Raw genomic sequence first — 18,663 nt, forward strand, 5'->3', positions numbered from 1 at the left:
CTACAAATACTGAGTGTAGTTTCAGTAGTTAACGACACAAAAATGGCAAATACTACTACTACTACTACTAATAATAATAATGATAATTAAAGCTGCAAGCAGCGTTGGACAGGCCCTCGCACCCGTGCCACCTCGTGCCCACTTGTGCCCGGTGGCTGTGGCATTAAGCACACACACACACACACACACGCACACACACACACACACACACACACACACACACACACACACACACACTCAATGAGTACATTTACATGCACACCTTATTCCGGTTTGGGTCAATATTCCGGCTAAGGTAACTGCGCCGCGGCAACTGGAATATTCCGTTTACATGTTACTTGGCATGCCCCCGTGTTTCGGCGTATTCCACTCTCTGACGTAATGCGACACTCAGCCGCGGGGGGCAGCAGTACGCGTATAGGCGTCTGGTCTGCCGGAAAAACAGACGAAGAAGTCTTCTTGCTCGTCTTCTTCTACTTTTTCTTCTTCTTCTGTCGCTATTTCTATGTTTTCTCCCATCGATATCCTCCGTGATATTTAAGTCTTTCATTAGCTGAAGGCAGACTGCAGTCTCCTGGCTCTTGCTGCTGTTCGCCATGCCGTTTTCCCCGCTTGCAGGTAACCATAGCAACAAAGACGCCACAGAATTCCTTGTGAGTCAAGCATGCGCAGTCGTGACTGAATATTCCGGTTCGGGGAGTTTTCCAACTAAGGTGGTTACATGCCCCAATATTCCGGTTGGAACAGGAATATTCCAGGGGGCTTATTCGGAATTCTCTCCAACCGGAATATGACCTTAATCGGGTTCGGTGCGTGTTTACATGACACGTGCGCAACCGGAATATTGCGAATATTCCGGTTAATACAGGAATAAGGTGTGCATGTAAACGTGCTCAATCAGTCACACACACAAACACACAAAGTTCTGGACCAGCCACTAAGGCGCTCCTCCAGCAGATGTCGTCCTAAGCTTGCGTTTGAGTTTGAGAGTTGTTTCTGCTTCTGGGGAGGAAGGGCAGAGCAGGCAGAGCAGAGGAAAAAAAAACCCAGAGTCCTAACCTGTTAAACTAGTCTTCACCGCGGCCACAAACTTTTTCCAATCCACAGCAAGTCCTCCTATTTTTGTAGGAGAATTAGTCCTCTTTCCATCTGCATAGGTTTGGAAGCTGTCAGACGTTTACTTTGGACTCCTGGGGCCTAATTAGTGCCTATGCTCATGGCAAGTGCCTGTTAATTCACAGCAGGCACACCAGGGTCCATGGGAAAAAGTGGAGGCGCTGGTTGTGGACACTCTGACTTTGAGGGCTTCTGAAATCCAAACGGTTCAAATGAATACTTAGCCTTGAAGAATATTTCTTAAGCACTGTGTCCTCTGTCATGTATTAAGTTTTCAAGCCGATAAAATTAACGCCCTGGGAGTTTATAGATTTTCTGCAAAGCTCAAATTTGGGCGAAAACGTGACTTTCAAATGCAAATTGTGGACTTCCTGTAGGTTTTAGGTGGGGGGCACGGCACGAAAAATGTCGGGCTTGATGAGATCTACGTTTCGGCGCTGGTTTGGTCTTTCTATGACATTCCTGTGAGCCGCAGCGGCTGCCTTTGCGTCCCTAGGTGGCGCTACCGAGCCCATTTTTGCACTGGGGGTTTCCGATTTTTGATTTTATCGAATTTTTTGCCAGACCTGATGTGCGTGCCGAATTTGGTGAGTTTTTGAGCATGTTTAGGGGGTCAAATTAAGCGTCTAAGTGGCGTAATAATAATAATTAAAGCTGCAAGCAGCGTTGGACGGGCCCTCGCACCCGTGCCGCCTCGTGCCCACTTGTGCCCGGTGGCTGTGGCATTAAGCACACACACACACACACACACACACACACACACAGAGTTGTTACTGCTCCTTCCCAATGAGTGTGCATTGGGAGAAGGCTGCAGGCAGCTACTGTGAGTCAGAGGAGTGGAGGAGGGGAGGGAGAACAGTGCAGAGCAGAGAATCCGGAGTCCCACCTGTTAAACTAGTCTTCACCGCGGCCACACACTTTTTTCAATCCACACCATGATATATAGTTTTGTAGGAATTTTGGTCCTCTTTCCATCGGCATAGGTTGGAAAGCTGTCAGACTTTTACTTTAGTCACCAGGGGCCTAATTAGCCCCTAGCATGCTGCGTTATTCCCACCAGGGTCCATGGGAAAAAGTGGAGGCGCTGGTTGTGGACACTCTGACTTTGCGGCCTTCTGAAATCCAAACCGTTCGAAATGTTACTTAACCTTGAAGAAATTTTGTTAAGCACTGTGTCCTCTGTCATATATTAGCTGTTCAAGCCGATAAAATTAACGCCCTGGGAGGAGATACATTTTCTGCAAAGCGCAAATTTGGGTGAAAATGTGACTTTCAAATGCAAATTGCGGACTTCCTGTTGGTTTTAGGTGGGGGGCACGGCACGAAAAATGTCGGGCTTGATGAGATCTATGTTTCGGTGCTGGTTTGGTCTTTCTATCACATTCCTGTGGGCCACAACGGCTGCCTTTGCGTCCCTAGGTGGCGCTACCGAGCCCTTTTTTGCACTGGGGGGGTCCGATTTTTGATTTTATCGAATTTTTCGCCAGACCCGGTGTGCTTGCCGAATTTGGTGAGTTTTTGAGCATGTTTAGGGGGTCAAATTAAGCCTCAAAGAGACGTAATAATAATATCGAAGAAAAAAAAACCCACTACAGATACAATAGAGCAGGGCTATTCAATTACAAATTCAGTTGGGCCAGATTTTTAACCGAGACCTTAAGCTGGGCCAGACATTTTCCAGACATTTAAAACGGCGGTTTTCATTGTCAATTTTTCATTTAAGGGTTGAAAAAGACATACTTTTGAGCCGCTAGCATCAGTAACTTTCAAAACAACGCGCTGCAGTGTGAGTTGGTTGTGTGTTGCTAGGCAACGTGGAGTGTTGCATTCACTTTCTGAACTACTGCAGAGTTCATTCTCGCGAATGTTTTTCTCTGCTTTTTTGGTTGAACCACGAGCTGGGCCACTCGGGAATTGCTTCTGGGCCGCATGTGGCCCGCGGGCCGCCAATTGAATAGGCCTGCAATAGGGCTTCGCACTGGGACAGTGCTCGGGCCCTAATAAGAAAAAACAAACGAAAAACAATAGGGCTTCACACTGGGACAGTGCTCGGGCCCTAATAATAATGATAATAATAATAATAGAATAGCCTTCCAAGTCTAAACTAAACTAAAAGAGGTTAATCACTACAACCTTCCAGATTTTCAGTCATACGGATAAGTCATAAGGATCCTTGTCTACTCCCTTCCCTAGCACCTTGTAAGGGTTACATCAGATTCAGATGGCCAAGAAAACACAAAACAAAACAAAACAAAACAAACAAAAACAAAGCAAAACCCAATCAAACTGTCTCTGCTACTACTTCTACTACCACTGACACTTACCTCATGAGGGCCTATGAATCTCAGAACACACACACACACACACACACACACACACACACACACACACACACACACACACACACACAAGTCGAATGGATATTTAATTGAATCTTTTCTATGTAATATTTAATTTAAAACTAAGAAAATAGTGCTTGTTTTCAATCAAATAGTGCAGGGTGGTGCAGCATATTGCTTTTTTTTTTTTTTTTTAAATATATATATGTCCGTGCAAACATGCTTGCCTATATGTGTATGTCTTCATAAATATGTGTGTATGTGCACTGTTGTGAATGCAGTGTGTATATGTGTGTGTATGCACAGGGACGGTTTTTGCTATGGGCAATGTGGGCAACCGCCCAGGGCGCAATCTACTTGGGGGCGCACAAGCGCCGTCCAAAAAAAAAAAAAAAAAAAAAAAAAAAAAGTGCGTCCGCAAAAAAAAAAAAAAAAAAAAAAAACGTTTCTAGACTAATATCGCTCATTTCCATGTCAAGTTGGTGCAGTGGACGCTAAGGCGCCCCTACTATCACGTCAACTTGCTGCTGAGAGTCATGTATACAGGTCGTGTGTGTCAGAAGAAAAGGCAAGGGGGAGGGGGGCGCAGGGGATCAACTTGCGACTGCAGAGGCTGTGCGCAGGTTGTGAGTCTCAGGAAAAGCAAAGGGGAGGGGGGCGGGGATAGACTAACCTCTGATATGAAAGATCCCAGGCCAAACAACACAAACTGCTGCTTCCAAATAAATTGTATTTCATTCATAAAATTAATATAGACCCCTTATAGCTACATGTAATTTATTGGGTTATGTGAAAATGCCAAACAACAACAACAACAACAAAAAGTCAATGGAGTATCATGGACAAAAGGCCAAAAAAAAACATCAGGTGCCCAGTTCAGAAAGAGAAGGAGAGAAGAAGAGGAGAAACGTTCAAAAGATAAAGGTATGCAAGTCTCTATGCGTGACGTTAATTGTGCATGTAATGAAACAGTAGCCTATACCCTATTTATTAGCCTCTTGCTAATATGTTGCCACTCAGCCACAAGTTTTTTTTTTTTTTTGGTTTTTAGTTTTGCTGAACTAGCAACTATTAGAATTTTAGGCATCATGTCATGGAATTAATTTCACCCATAGGCTAGTTTGTGTTTGCAACACAACAAGTGCAAGTTCACATTGGCCTGTTAGTCTGTGGATTTGGTAAACAATACATCCTGACTGTGGAATTTTTTTTTTTTTTTTGCTATACGTGGGTCTATGGTAACCTAAATAACTTCCTATACACTGACATGACATTTTGTAAGCTATATGTGATATAGCTTTATGAGTAATTTCTAGTGTGTTTTTCTTAGTTAATAGGATGTTAACAAATGATAGGCCTGATGTGGTGGGGGTGGGGGGTGCGGGACGGTTCGCCCAGGGCGCAAAACTAGCCAGGACCGCCTCTGTGTATGCATGTACATGGGCATGGGCATAAGTCTCACCACAGTGACAGCGTCATTGAGCAGTGACTCTCCGAAGACGATGATGAAGAGCATGTCGTTGACGTGAACTTCCTCAAACACAGCTAACACTGCCACCGGGTCAACAGCAGAAATCAATGCCCCAAACAGCAGGAAGTCCATCAGGTCTGCCTGCACACGCTCATCTGCACAGACACACAAACATATACACCCAGAAACATCAACATGATATATTTTTTCTTGTTGCATATACATGGTTACAGGTTTTTCTAGCTGTGAAGTTGTCAGTTCTTTGAGTTTTTCTTCCTGTTGTTGGCAACACTTAGGTCTTACTTTATTCAGAATGGATATGCATCCTTTAAAGGGATGGTTCACCCATTTTGGAAATTTAGATATTATTTCACCTTCCCCATATCTGTTACATAGGACATTAGTGGTGCTATCCTCCTCTCATTATTATAGTGCTGGATACTGGCTGGATGCTCCAAATGCTAACTGTTAGCCTCCTGCCACTGAGGTGGACTTCCCCCCAGCTAATATTCTTAAAAATAGCTACACTAATCCACTCAAATTATTTAACAAATAAAGTTTAAGTTTGGTGATATGTAGCAGATTTTTTTTAAAGCCTGATATGGAATCTTTACTTTATTAAACCATTTTCAGAATTAATTAATTAATTGAGCAAAGGTAGAACTACTTCCTTGTGTCTTCTGAACTCTCTGTGCTGGTCCTTAATTGTAATGGTGGCATGTGCATGAAAGATCTGTGAAATGTGTGTGATAGAGGGGAGTGGAGGAAAAACAAGGAAAAAGGGGAAAAAACAGTTATACACAGTAATTTGAGGAAAACTATCATCCGAGTGCACTTGGTAATTGAATGCTTATTTTAGTTTCAAAAAGGGACACTTCAGTGCCAGGGGACTTACTGTGTGTTCAAACCAAAATGTGAAGTGTGTTTCTGTGTGGACTCAAGTGAATATGGCTGTGAAAAGTTTGAATTCACATGAATACACAAATTTCGTGTGTTTGTGTCACCCGGCGCAAATTCTCATTGGCACTGACTTTGTATGTAATCGTGCCATGTTAAAAACTTGCTTCACATTTGGGCTGGACACCCAGAGACAGCATGTGAAGCATCCAGCCAGTATCCAGCACTCAGTAACAATGATATAAGTCACTACTGTCCTATGTAACAGCTAGGGGGGAAGTGAAATAGCACCAATGGTATTCAAATGTATTTTTTGTGCCAACATTACAACATAGATTTGAGAATTTGAATCTTAATAACGTACACTGTGACTTCACATATACTTATTTACTGTATTCTATAATAATAAGATATATGGGTGATCACTTCTGCTTTATCCTGATTCTGTAGTGCTGCAGTGTGCTACTATTGCTTCATGGTGGCACAATCTGACTCTTTCATGCAGTATGATCCCCCAGGATGATCTCTGAGTCAGCATTTTGTTTCAAGGATGCTAATGACCAAAAAATGCACATTGTGAATTGATTTTTAAAGAAAATAAGTTATTTCAGGCATCAAGATAAACAATGTTAACTTATTTTTACTTTAACTATTTACATGGCAATGGTGGAAGTTATAGGAACTGACTGATTGACTGATGAATGATGTAATGGCTCTGCTGCACCAAATGATGTATATGAACAGAAAAAATTGTTGTCAGGTTAATCCTGTAATTAACAATGAATAAGTTTATTGGTTGTGGGATGAAGTTGCCCTTGAGTGCCGTTCACAGATCATTTTCTTTTTTATTTGAAACCAGGGCTGACTCAGTCCCTGTTCAAATCATTGGCTACGGTTGAAACTGAACTCAAAGAGCCATCAGACAAATATATTTGTCATTTAAGTATGAAGCTGATCTGAGGTTAGCATTGAGAGGCAACTTTACCTGGGAGCTTTACTCAGACATTCATTTATTTATAATGTCACAGAACCAGACTGGGTAATATTGATGCTGACAATATGCAAATTATTATAAGCAATGATGCAATGCAATGTTGAAAGATACATTCAAATAGATACTAATTTTTGAGTATAATATTTGGATTCTGTTTCATGCCAGTGAGGACTAGCCCTAAATGATTTAGGTTCTTTTCGGATAAGATGAAAGAAAAGACCAACTTCATTGCTAAAATGAAGTTGCTAAAATGTTTTGTTAAATGTTTTGTTAAACAAGTTTAACAAAACTTCACTGGATGGGTTGATTTTTCTTTCTTTCTTTTTTTTTGTTTAGCTTTTTTTTTTTGTAACATTCTTGAAGACAACTAACAGTAATCAAGGACTTCTGAAGCACTTAATTTAGTTACTTATTTAGTCAAATCATTTTTGTGTCTACTTAGTGCTTTTTTCCTCATGTCTATATTTTTCATCTCATTACTAAAGAAGTTATTTATGTTATGTCCATTGGGATTATTGAACCATTTCATCTCATTACCAGTCAATCATCAGCAGTATGACCTCAAGAGTGCCCACTGACTGACCTATGACCCCGAGGAGTTTGACCCCATACAGGCAGAAGCCTGTGCAGAAGGCATTCCACAGTGTTCCCACCACAGCATAGAGCAGAATGGCTCCCAGGTTGTCAAAGAAGAGCCGGGCTGGCATGAAGTAGCCGGCATCACCCACAATGGTTGGCAGAAGGAAGAGGAAGAAGAGAGCAGGCTCCAGCTGGTACAGTTGCTTCTTATTGGCTATGAGGACGACCCCACCCAGAACCAGGCCCAGAAGGATCAGCATGCAGCTCTCTGGGACGACTGTGGTGAATCGCTGGGAGAAGTGGAACACTGGTGGGGGACAGACACAGTCAAAACAAAAAAACAGCTCTAGCGCTCTTAATATTTTTTTGTCCCCACCCAATGCAACCCTGTCTCCTAAAGATTAAATTCTCATACAGCTAAACTGCATTCTTACTTAGGTTTGGGGTAAATGTATGTTGTTGCAGATTATGTTTGTTTCTGATTATCACAAATATGTTTCTAATAAACATAAAAACCACTTGGTTACAGTAACGTTAACGTTTGCGAAAAACAAACACTATCACTTTATGTTGGACTTGAACCTGGGGTGCTTGGCTGAAAGTCAGTTGTTTGACCTGTCCGCTACCTCACTTACCTCCCAGCTCAGCCTTGATAAAATTATGTTCCCCTTGAAATGTAATTGAGAATGCAGTTTGGTTGTATGAGAATGTATTTTTCCCCCAATAAAATCAGAGAGGGCGAGACTATAAAATGTGTGTGTGCACCTGGTTGTCTGTTCATCTATTTATCATACTTGATTTGACTTGACATGGGTTTGCATAGTCAGTTCGAGTAAATTCTACACAAGCAATATTCTGTAAAGGTTTGTTCAGACAAAACATGAAGCATTGCCGCGTTGCATGAATATGGCCATGAATTTTTGGCTCAAGTTGAAAATTTTCAACTAACATGAATAAGCAAGTGGCACAAATTTCATGTGTTCATGTTATTCGCAACATGGAAATCCACATCATTTGCGTTGCGTGCAAATTCACATCTTTTCGTGTCTTTACTTTGACTTTGTACGAAATTGTGCCACATTAAAAACTCACTTCACGTTTGGTGTGAACACACCTTAAGCCTATCAGGTCCAGGTCTATTTATTATGTATTGATTATCTATCAGGTCTATTGATTATGTACCATCTGTGCTCTGAGCATGCAGTATGTCATGATACACCCGTATTTTTGTATTCCTTTCTTTCTTTATTTGTTTTTCAGGGTTAACAAAAACATAATTAACTGGAATTATTTCACCCTACAATTTTGGGCTTTGTACCTAGCCACAAGAGGGCACTAAACCAAATGGGATGTTGTTGATAAGGTGAGCGAGGTGGTACCTGATATATTTATCAGAGTCCAATCCTGTCTGGTTGTCTGTCTGGTGGTTCGCATTATGTTGTTCGCTGATTCTGGCTGGGCATGTTTTTTCTTCCTCTTCTGCCTTGTCTTTTGCTTGCACCGGAGTTTTGAGGATGATGAGGGGGCTCTAAAAAATGCCCTGTTACTACACTCAAGCCATTACTGGTGTGCTGCTGGGTAGGTTGAAGAAGACTGAGCGCACCCGCTGTTTTCTGCTGTGCAGAGAGCAGGACCAGGGGCCTCATGTACAAAGACTTCCGTGGATTTCCTACTGAAAAATGGCATACGCTTAAATCCAGAAAACGTTGTTCGCACAACAACATCCAGATGTATGAATCTGTGCTTACACATGAATCCAAGCACATTTCCTCTGAACATCCGAATCAACGTGGAATTGAGCGCACATGTTGGAGTACCCGACTCCTCCCTGTCCACGCCCCCATTGAAGTACTTTTCTGATCTGTGTGATCAGAAAACTACAACCCTTAACATGAATAAGAAGGAAAAAATAGAAGAAGGGGGGTGTTATTCACCCTTGCTGAATGACATGCAGCAAGGGAACTGAGCTCGGATTCGAACCCCGGTCGCTACGATCGGGACTGAGCCCTGGTGCATGGTACGCGCTCTTAGCCGGTGAGCCACCGGGGCGCCCGACGCACGGATTTATTGACATGAGTACTTTACTCACAGAGACAATCAGGAGCCTGTCGGGAAGCTCTGAAGCTGTAGTTTAACCAGCAAATAACAACAGCCTACTGATGCTGTGAAGACAGGATCATATTTGGGGGCGCACTAGCTCAATGCGCATGAGAGGGATTAATATTAGGACAATTAAATGAAAAAATCGATTGAAAATGCTTCCTGTTGACATAAATATTTTTTTCTTCATTTAATCTTTTAATGTGGATAGCCTACTGCTGGGAATGTGAATTTCCTTCGGGATGAATAATGTATCAATCAATTAATCTATCTATCTATCTATCTATCTATCTATCCATCTATCTATCTATCTATCTATCTATCTATCTATCTATCTATCTATCTATCTATCTATCTATCTATCTATCTATTTACCTGTGATGCCGCTTTTATAGCAATGTGTGTGTGCAGTCAATAGCTCCGATTACATTAGGAAAACCGGCAATGTCTTCTAATAATGCCAAAGCAGCCATTATTGTTAACGGTATTTTCATCACTTTGCGCATGCTTTTATATCCACTAATCTAATTCCAGACACGTGGGTGTATTAATTGTTCATCAGTTTTAATTGTTAATGTGTCTAGGACTAATTGTTTTCACATTATCAACAGTTTGCCAGCATCACCTCTAAGTGTCACCAAAGGATCAATAGCTGTAGAAACATGCGTACACCAGCCATGAAGTTGGCGTGAGGCACTGCACATTTCCATGGTCATTTCACTCTTGATACATCTGAACTTTGCCGTGGAAAAGGACGTAGGCTACGCCACGTTTTGTGAGTACGCACCCTTTGTACATGAGGCCCCAGGAGTGCACTGTGACCTCCTGACAGTCTGACACATCCGTCTTACATTTATTCAGCTTGGAATTTATGAAAACATCAGAAAGCTTTTCAGTGTCCTCTTTCAGATTCGTTTCAAGTGACGTTTGTTCCACACTGGTGATAAGAGATTGAACTTGCGTTCTGATAATGTCAGTCACGTGACATTTTTTCATGTCACGTGGGGGGCGGCATGAGCGCAAAAAAAAAAAAAATAAAAAAATCCTTACTGCAGTTTTCTATTACCGTATTCATCTGAATATAAGACGATATTTTTTCCATTGAAAATGCCCTGAAAAAACGCCCTCGTCGGGGTAGTAACACGGAAGGGCGCAAGGCAGTAATTTCGCCCAAGGCGGCAACATGGGCAGAACCGCCACTGGTTTCAGTTTGTAATTGTTTGTTGTTGTTTTTTTGGTTTGTTTCTTCAATCAGAGGTAGAATCAGATCCAGTGAGCATTTATTTAATATACACTACTCACAAAAAGTTAGGGATATTTGGCTTTTGGGTGAAATTTATGGAAAATGTAAAAAGTTCACGCTACAGTGATATTATATCATGAAAGTAGGGCATTTAAGTAGAAGCATACACTGGTGATTTCCTCATCTCAAACAATTTCTTGAAACAAAAGCCAACAACAGTGGTGGATATACCACAACAAAAAATGTCAGTGTTTCAGTAACTTGTCATGTGCCCTTGAGCATCAATTACAGCTTGACAACGACGTCTCATGCTGTTCACAAGTCGACTTATTGTCTGCTGAGGCATGGCATCCCACTCCTCTTGAAGGGCGGCCCTCAGGACATTGAGGTTCTGGGGTACAGAGCTCCGAGCCTCTGCACGGCGACTCAGCTGATCCCATAGGTTTTCTATGGGATGCAGGTCTGGAGAAAGTGCAGGCCACTCCATTTGAGGTACCCCAGTCTCCAGCAGCCGTTCCCTAATGATACAACCTCGATGAGCTGGAGCATTGTCGTCCATGAAGATGAAATTAGGCCTGTGTTGTTCATGCAGGGGCACAATGACTGGATTAATGATGTTATTCAGGTAGCATGGGCTTGTCACTGTACCACTCACAAAGTGTAGGGCAGTTCTGTACTGACGTGTCGTCTTGGTCTCATGATGTCAAGATGTGAACAGCATGATGAGGACGACTGTTTAAATGCCAATTCTAATTGAACCAGGAAATTTATTGGTTGATTCATGGATCAAACACCTGATGTGAATTTTGCCGTTAAACTCCTTGTTAGAGAACAGCAACTTGTGCAAAAACTACTGAAACATTGAACAGTTGGACATGTGCATTCAAAAGTTTACAGAAGGTCACATTAAGTTCACCTGTAAAGATTATAATGCATTTTAGGTTCATCCTGAAATTTCAGCCAAAAGCCGAATATCCCTAACTTTTTGTGAGTAGTGTAGTTTCCCATTTCATCTTAAAGTCCAGATTGTCAAGGCCAAATGATGGAAACTTTTTTATTCGTTGTCCAAGAGGGATCATCTCTGCTCTCCAGTAATCCGACAGTGTTGGATGCAGATGTAATTATGCGCAGATATAATTTCTTGTCCTTTTCCTCTAGTTTTTTTGGGCATGTAGATCACTTCTTTTAGGTGATGTTGGATCGTTTTAATTTCCCACTAACGTGTCTTGAGCAAAATTGTAATTGTCCCAAGGAAAAGGAGAAGGAAAACGACGCATCTTGCCAAGCCAGACAGGATTAGACTCTGATAAATATGTCAGGTACCTCCCTTCCACAAGAATATCTTTCTTTGCTGTCTTGGGGTCTTCGTTGTGCACCCACAAATAATGCAAAGAATTTTCAAACCAAAGATGACTTATTTAAATTCTACAGAAACCTGAACTTGAAAGTCTGGTACCACCAAAGTCTTCATTGAAAACTTCACAAAACCCTGATATTATATGTATCAGTGATTTACTATTATTCTACAATTCTACAATACTGAGTCTCTTACATAAAAAACAAAAATCAGTGCATAATTAAAATGTTTATTTTATATCCACTTACAGTAAACAGTTTGCTCCAATTCGTAATATGCTACACAGTGATCCATCCTTGAAAAAACCTATATCTAATATCTACATAATATCTATCGCCACAGACTTCCTGGCTTCATAAACCTGTGGGCATCTTCCCTTGTGGCAACTGTTGCCATTGCAGTAACATCTCTAAAACAAATAGAGTTAAGGATGTGTTTACTAATAAGACATACAAAATAAATCACTTTGCCAACTGTTAACACTTCCTTTCCTGTATATTGCCTGGAATGCCCTTGCAGAAGGTTCTGTGTGGGGAGAACAAAAAGAACGCTGTTCATTATAATCAAGCAGGACATGGCAGCCCCTCTTTCTTGGCAGCAATTGCCCTTGAAGTCATACCTAATCAGAAGATGTGGCAACAGGCTGAAAAAACTCCTCCAACAAGGGACATTTTGGATTGTCACACTAAAGGCCACAAAGTCGCCAGGTTTGAATGATGAAGTGGATTTTCTGCCTTCTCTCTAATGTCCTTTGTTTTCCAATGCACTGATGGCCTATTATCCCCAGTAGTTAGAAGTTATTAGGAAAACCATAATATCTGTTTATTTAGACATAACACATATTGAGTGTCCAATGACCATTATTAAGAGTGATTTTACATTTCAATTTTTACTGCTACTTACTTGAGCATAGGGTATTTGATCTGGCACTTTGGATATGCTTGCTTATCCCTTATATATGCTACTTGCAATAAACTCTTAAAACTCAATAAAAACTTGCTTGAATTTGGTTATTTCATATACAGTTAGGTTAATAAGTATTTGGCCAGTGATACAATATTTATACTTTTGCCCTTATACACCACCACAGCGGATTTAAAATTTCCATACATCCATACATCAGTAAAGTTACCGCTCCCTCCATTTCCTCTTATATAGTTTAGTTTGCAGTGTTGAGTAAGTTACTCAAAAAAGCAATTAAGTTAGTCATTACTTTCTACAAACTGTAATCACATTACTTTACTAATTTACTCTACAAAAGAATTAGATTACTAATTACTATAATTTGCATCACTTTCTAAACTCCAGATCAGACTGTGCATTACATTATACAGTTAGGTCCAGAAGTATTTGGACAGTGACACAATATTCATAATTTTGCCCTTGTACACCACGACTGTGGATTTGAAATGAAGTAACCAAGACATGATTGAAGTACAGACTTTTAGTTTTAATTTAAGGGGATGAACAAAACTATGGAATTACCCTTTTAGGAATTACAGCCAGTTTTATACCTTTTTGTGCCATTTTTGGAGGCTCAAAAGTCATTGGACAAACAATACATAACATATATAACTATCATTATAAGGAATAAATTCAATATTTGGAGGAAAATCCTTTGCAGTCTATGACTGCCTGAAGTCTGGAACCCATAGACAACATCACCAAATTCTGAATTTCCTCTGTTGAGATGCTCTGCCAAGCCTTCACTGCAGCTGTATTCAGTTGCTGCTTGTTTGTGGGTCTTTCTGCCTTCTGTTTGGTCTTCAGCAAGTTATGATGGGTTTACAGGCAAAACAAATTTTCTGACCGGTCACTGCAGAATTTTGTGTGGTACTGAACTGGGATTCAGAATGACACCAAGTCATTTTTAGGTTAATAATAGTATTCATAATGTTAACATCTATTATGCTGTCTCTTTTACAACTTTGTGGCTATGCGAGACTGTTCCCAAGTGCAGGTACTTTACAGTAAAAAACAGTAGCAGTAAGCAAATAGAATTGAGCATTAAGCAGAGAAAGGAGGAGAGAAAAAAAGACAATAAAACACAACCTCTGTGCCTGCAAGACAGATCATATTTCAGCAGCATAGGAATGGCCCTCTATGCCCATATAGCTTAAAACTCTTAGAACTCAATAATATGAGCAAGAACAAGAATAAACAAATGAAAATGAAATGACTTGCATGTCAGGTGAATTGGAATGTGGGAGGAAACTCACGCAGACACGGGGAGAATGTGCAAACTCCACACAGAAGGGACCCTGGCTAGCCAGCTGGGAATCAAGCCTAGGACCTTCTTGATGTGAGGCGACAGAGCTAACCACTGCACTACTGTGCCACTCCCTAGCATAGTTCCTGTCAAATAAAATAATAAACTAAACTAAAAAAAAAAAAAAAAAAAAAAACTGCAGGAAGGATTCAGACTTCTACTTCAACTTCTTTATAAGACTGCATCTTTATCTCCAATACTGAAATGGACTGTCTCTGCTGTGTAGAGTCCCTCTACTCTGCCTTCCTCACAGGTTGAAGAGGATTGTGGTAAAAGCTACAGCGACAAAAATAAATAAACAAATAAACAAATAAATGAATAATAAAACAAATAAATAAATAAAACAAAATAAGAATAAAAATAAAAATTAATCAACTTCATACTTGAAATTCCAATCTTTCAGGGCTTGGTTAAGTAAAGATAACACATCTGCACTGTTATGGTTTTCCATTTTAACAACAAAACGATTAGCAAACAAGATACAATCATCTCATTCACTTTCACCATCACCTCAAAAAAGTATCCTGATAGGTGCTCTGCTGTGCACAAGTTTAAGTTTCTGATCACATTCCATTAATTATTTATGTTCAAATGTCATTTGACAGTAGATCTACCCTTTAAATGGCTTTTAATTTAATATAATAAAGTGCAAACTCTTTAATTTTCAGAGAAAATTTTATTTCAACTGTTTGGTTTCCACTTTCATTGATAGATCAAGAGCAATATCTATTTAACATTTTATTCCATCTCCATCAGCTATAATGTATCATTTCAAACAACAATCACATTGAGCTGGTCATACTGTTTGCATGTAAGGAAATCCTGGTAAACTCAACAAACTATGATTGATGGTTCCTCAGTAGGCAACAGTCAGTTATTAGTGAAGAGAGCTGCTAACAGGCTGCCTGAAGGGGCTCTGTGTGTGTAATGTGAGATTACCTGTGTGGCAGGCAGACACACCACCACACACACACACATCCAGAGAAACCAATTTCACTGAGACAAACTGCTGACCATTATATTATGGGTGGGGATGAAAGTGAGTATTGTGAGTATGCAACAGCTTCAGTAACCTGGTGCAAACCAAAGAGAGCAAACCAAACAAACTAGAAACCAGGCAAAGTAGAAACCAGGCAAAATAGAGACCAGACCAAGTACGAACCAGGAAAACTAGAAACAGGACAAACTAGAGACCAGGCAAACTGAAAACCAAACAATCAAGGGACCTGACAACATAGAGACCAGAAAAAATATAAACCAGACAAACTAGACACTGGGCAAGTTAGAGACCAGGTAGACTAGAAACCAGGAACACTTAAAACCAGGCAAACTGAAAACCATGACAAAATGTATTTGTTAACATTATTTTCCAGGATGAAAATAAGACAAACAAAAACAACAACAACAACAACAAACTTTTGCTCAAAAACCTTGACGAAATATCATGTCTTGTCACCAACATGAAAACACAACTATTGACCTCTGTTTGGAAGGGCACCAGTCATTCATTTGCAAGGAACACAAAGCTGCAAACCACTGGATCATACCTACCAGAAGACACATCTAGCTAAAATTAGCTGAAGATTAAATATATCTGCATATGCAAGGTCACTAATAAATAATCTAATAAAAATAAAAATGAAAAAATAATTGTAAAAAATTGGGGGACAATTTTAGTAAAGTTCAAACTTAGTTATCACTGACTAAAACCTTCATTGTTTTTGTCAACTAAGTTGACACTGCAACTGCAGTACTGGCCTTTAAGTTTATACCTTGGACTTGAGAACTGTTGCCAGATAACTAGAATTATCCATCAATATCAGTGTCCTTGATAATTCTGTGCATTGGAGTAGGAGTCTTTAGTCTTCATTCACATTCAGCTCCAAAAAAGACTGGTGACAAAATCATCTACAATGCGTCCATGACCTCTCTCATGCAACAGACTTCACAGAGTCATCAGTGAGTATCCTGATGATTCTGCTCATACAGGAAAAAGTCTCCATTTTTGTTTCTAAGCGGATGACCAGGCACATCAGAGATTCTCCAGCTGATTCTGCAAGCCTTCAGCAAGATCAGAAACCTCAGGACACAGAAAGCAATTCAGTCCTTTGGCTGAGAACTTGAAAATCAATGAACTAACTGGAAGTTGCACACTCCACTACACCATATGAACACCAACTGGAAATCAAGAGGAGGTTTGTTAGACTGACATGAGATACAGAGCTGAGGGAGACCTGAAAAATAAATTTGTTTCTGTCTCACTTGACAGCCACACACTGCAAAAACTAGAAAAAGTTACAAATGATTCAACTGATCTCCGAGGCTGATGGATGTTCTAAAAACATCTATTCTGGTACAGAAACAGAACATAACAGCACATTTTAGCATTTACTTTGCCACATTCCAAATATTACTCCTCTCTGTATTAGGGTTTACCTGAAAATGCATGAAAGAGAGAGAGAGAGAGGGAGAGAAAAACAGCGAGCGAGAGAGAGAGGGGGAGAGAGAGAGAGAGAGAGAGAGAGAGACGAGAGCGCGCGCAAGAGAGAAAGAACATCCTACACACCAGGCGGCCAGCGAGAAAAGACGAATCAAGACGTCAAGAAACATGGAGAGCGTTCAGCTGCTGAACATGTAGCAGCAACTATGTGGATCTGCACCACCAGTGTGTGTGTGTGTGTGTGTGTGTGTGTGTGTGTGTGTGTGTGTGTTTAACTTTCAGCCAGATCACCATAGCAGAGCATGTAATTGTCCTGCAGATAGTGAGGTGACTGTGAGTCACCAGCTACTCTACAGGAAACCTCTCTGTGTGTCACAGAAACAGACAAGTTTAAGTCTACAGAGCCATGAAGGAGCACTGTACTGTTTAAGAGGGTGATTCAAAGGTGTGGTGGGGTGGGGGTACAAGAGACATAAACAGAGCAGAGGGCCCAGGTGGGCCTGGTTCTGTTCTCATACTGTCACACACCCAGAGCACCAGTTTAGTTCCAGTCCTACTCTGTCTCTACTAGCAGCCTGTTAGACACCAGCTCCAGTCTAGTTCCCAGTCCCAGTCTGGTTCTAGTTCTAGGGCTGGCACTGGTTCCCAGCCCCTCCCTCCAACCTCACCAAGTTAAAGTCCACTTACAGATTTTGGCCACACTGGCCACCAGCAGCCAAATGGCGATGATGTACGGAGTCTGGACGTAGCTCCACTCCCACTGAACCACCCGGTACCCACCGCCGTGATTATGATGCTGCTGACCCTCCTCCTCCTCGCCGGTACTGACCAGTACCTCCGCCGACCGGGCCAAGGCGAGACCGGACGGACTGTATTCCGCCCCAGGCTGCAGGAGGAGGGCCGACGCGGAGGGAGAGCCGGGTACTGGTGTAGACGCGCCGAGCTCCGCGCGGAGCGGCGCGCCTGATCCTGGCAGGTCGGTGGCGGCGGCGGAGGGGGCCGCTGGAAGCAGCAGCAACATCAGTCCGAGCGGCAGCATCCTTCCTGGTGCTCAACGGGAAGGCATCCCCCCGGCCTTGATATATATGGGCACAGAGAGGACAGGGAGGAGCGGAAGCCGGCCAGGCACCGGTTTACAATATCAACACAGTCTCCTAAGTCAGAGAGGAAGGGATACTGAACCTGGACATGTGACCCGCCCAGTTTCTCTGTTAAAGAGACGGTGTGCGGCAGCGGATGGAGGTTAAAACTTGACAAAATAGAAAATGTCTTTCGAATATATGGAATGCCTCTCAACAGCATAATGAGCCGTGTTATAACGACATGATTGAAATTACACCACCAGTTAAAGTAATGATGCATAAGATCATCATTTCAAAGTCAGGTTCTGGGGGTCCCAAGGGTCCCTGAGGGGCTTCCAGGGGGTCCTCAGCAAAATGAAAATTAGTTGAAACTCCCTGCAATTTGATTCACTAGAACTTGTTATAATGACTAAAAATTGTGAGGGATAATTTTAACTTTTTCTTCTTTCTGGTTTAATCTCCCCCGATTACCCGTGTTCAAGTCTCAACATCAAAATAATTTAACCCTTTCAAACCTGATCCACTTGGTTTCTTGTAAAAACATGGGGAAAACATTATTAGAAAATTTGCAAAAAAAAAAAAAAAAAAAAAAAAAAATTGCCCAGAGCATTAGTAACATAAGAAGAAAATTACTAGAAAATTAGCAAAATAACCCCTGTCTTCCTCCACTGTCAAATATCACTAGTTTGTGGTTTCTGGGAGTTACCCTGTACTCTAAGTTACTTTTCTGATGAGCCCACTTTCCCCGACTCTGCCATGTCTAGTTTTACTTCAGT

The 18,663-nt window shown here is 41.3% G+C and overlaps 1 protein-coding gene across 1 annotated transcript in view; it reads right to left on the bottom strand.

The window, feature by feature from the left end:
• slc9a5 (solute carrier family 9 member A5) overlaps positions 1 to 17,844 on the bottom strand; it is a 162,164-nt gene extending 144,320 nt beyond the window's left edge. The window contains 3 exon segments of the mRNA XM_030048495.1: positions 4,918 to 5,081; positions 7,401 to 7,703; positions 17,493 to 17,844. Of these exon segments, the coding sequence (XP_029904355.1) occupies positions 4,918 to 5,081; positions 7,401 to 7,703; positions 17,493 to 17,844 (819 nt within the window).
• Positions 17,845 to 18,663: the final 819 nt, after the last annotated feature.

The sequence above is a fragment of the Myripristis murdjan genome, chromosome 3, assembly GCF_902150065.1.
Source record: "Myripristis murdjan chromosome 3, fMyrMur1.1, whole genome shotgun sequence".
Lineage (NCBI taxonomy): Eukaryota > Metazoa > Chordata > Actinopteri > Holocentriformes > Holocentridae > Myripristis > Myripristis murdjan.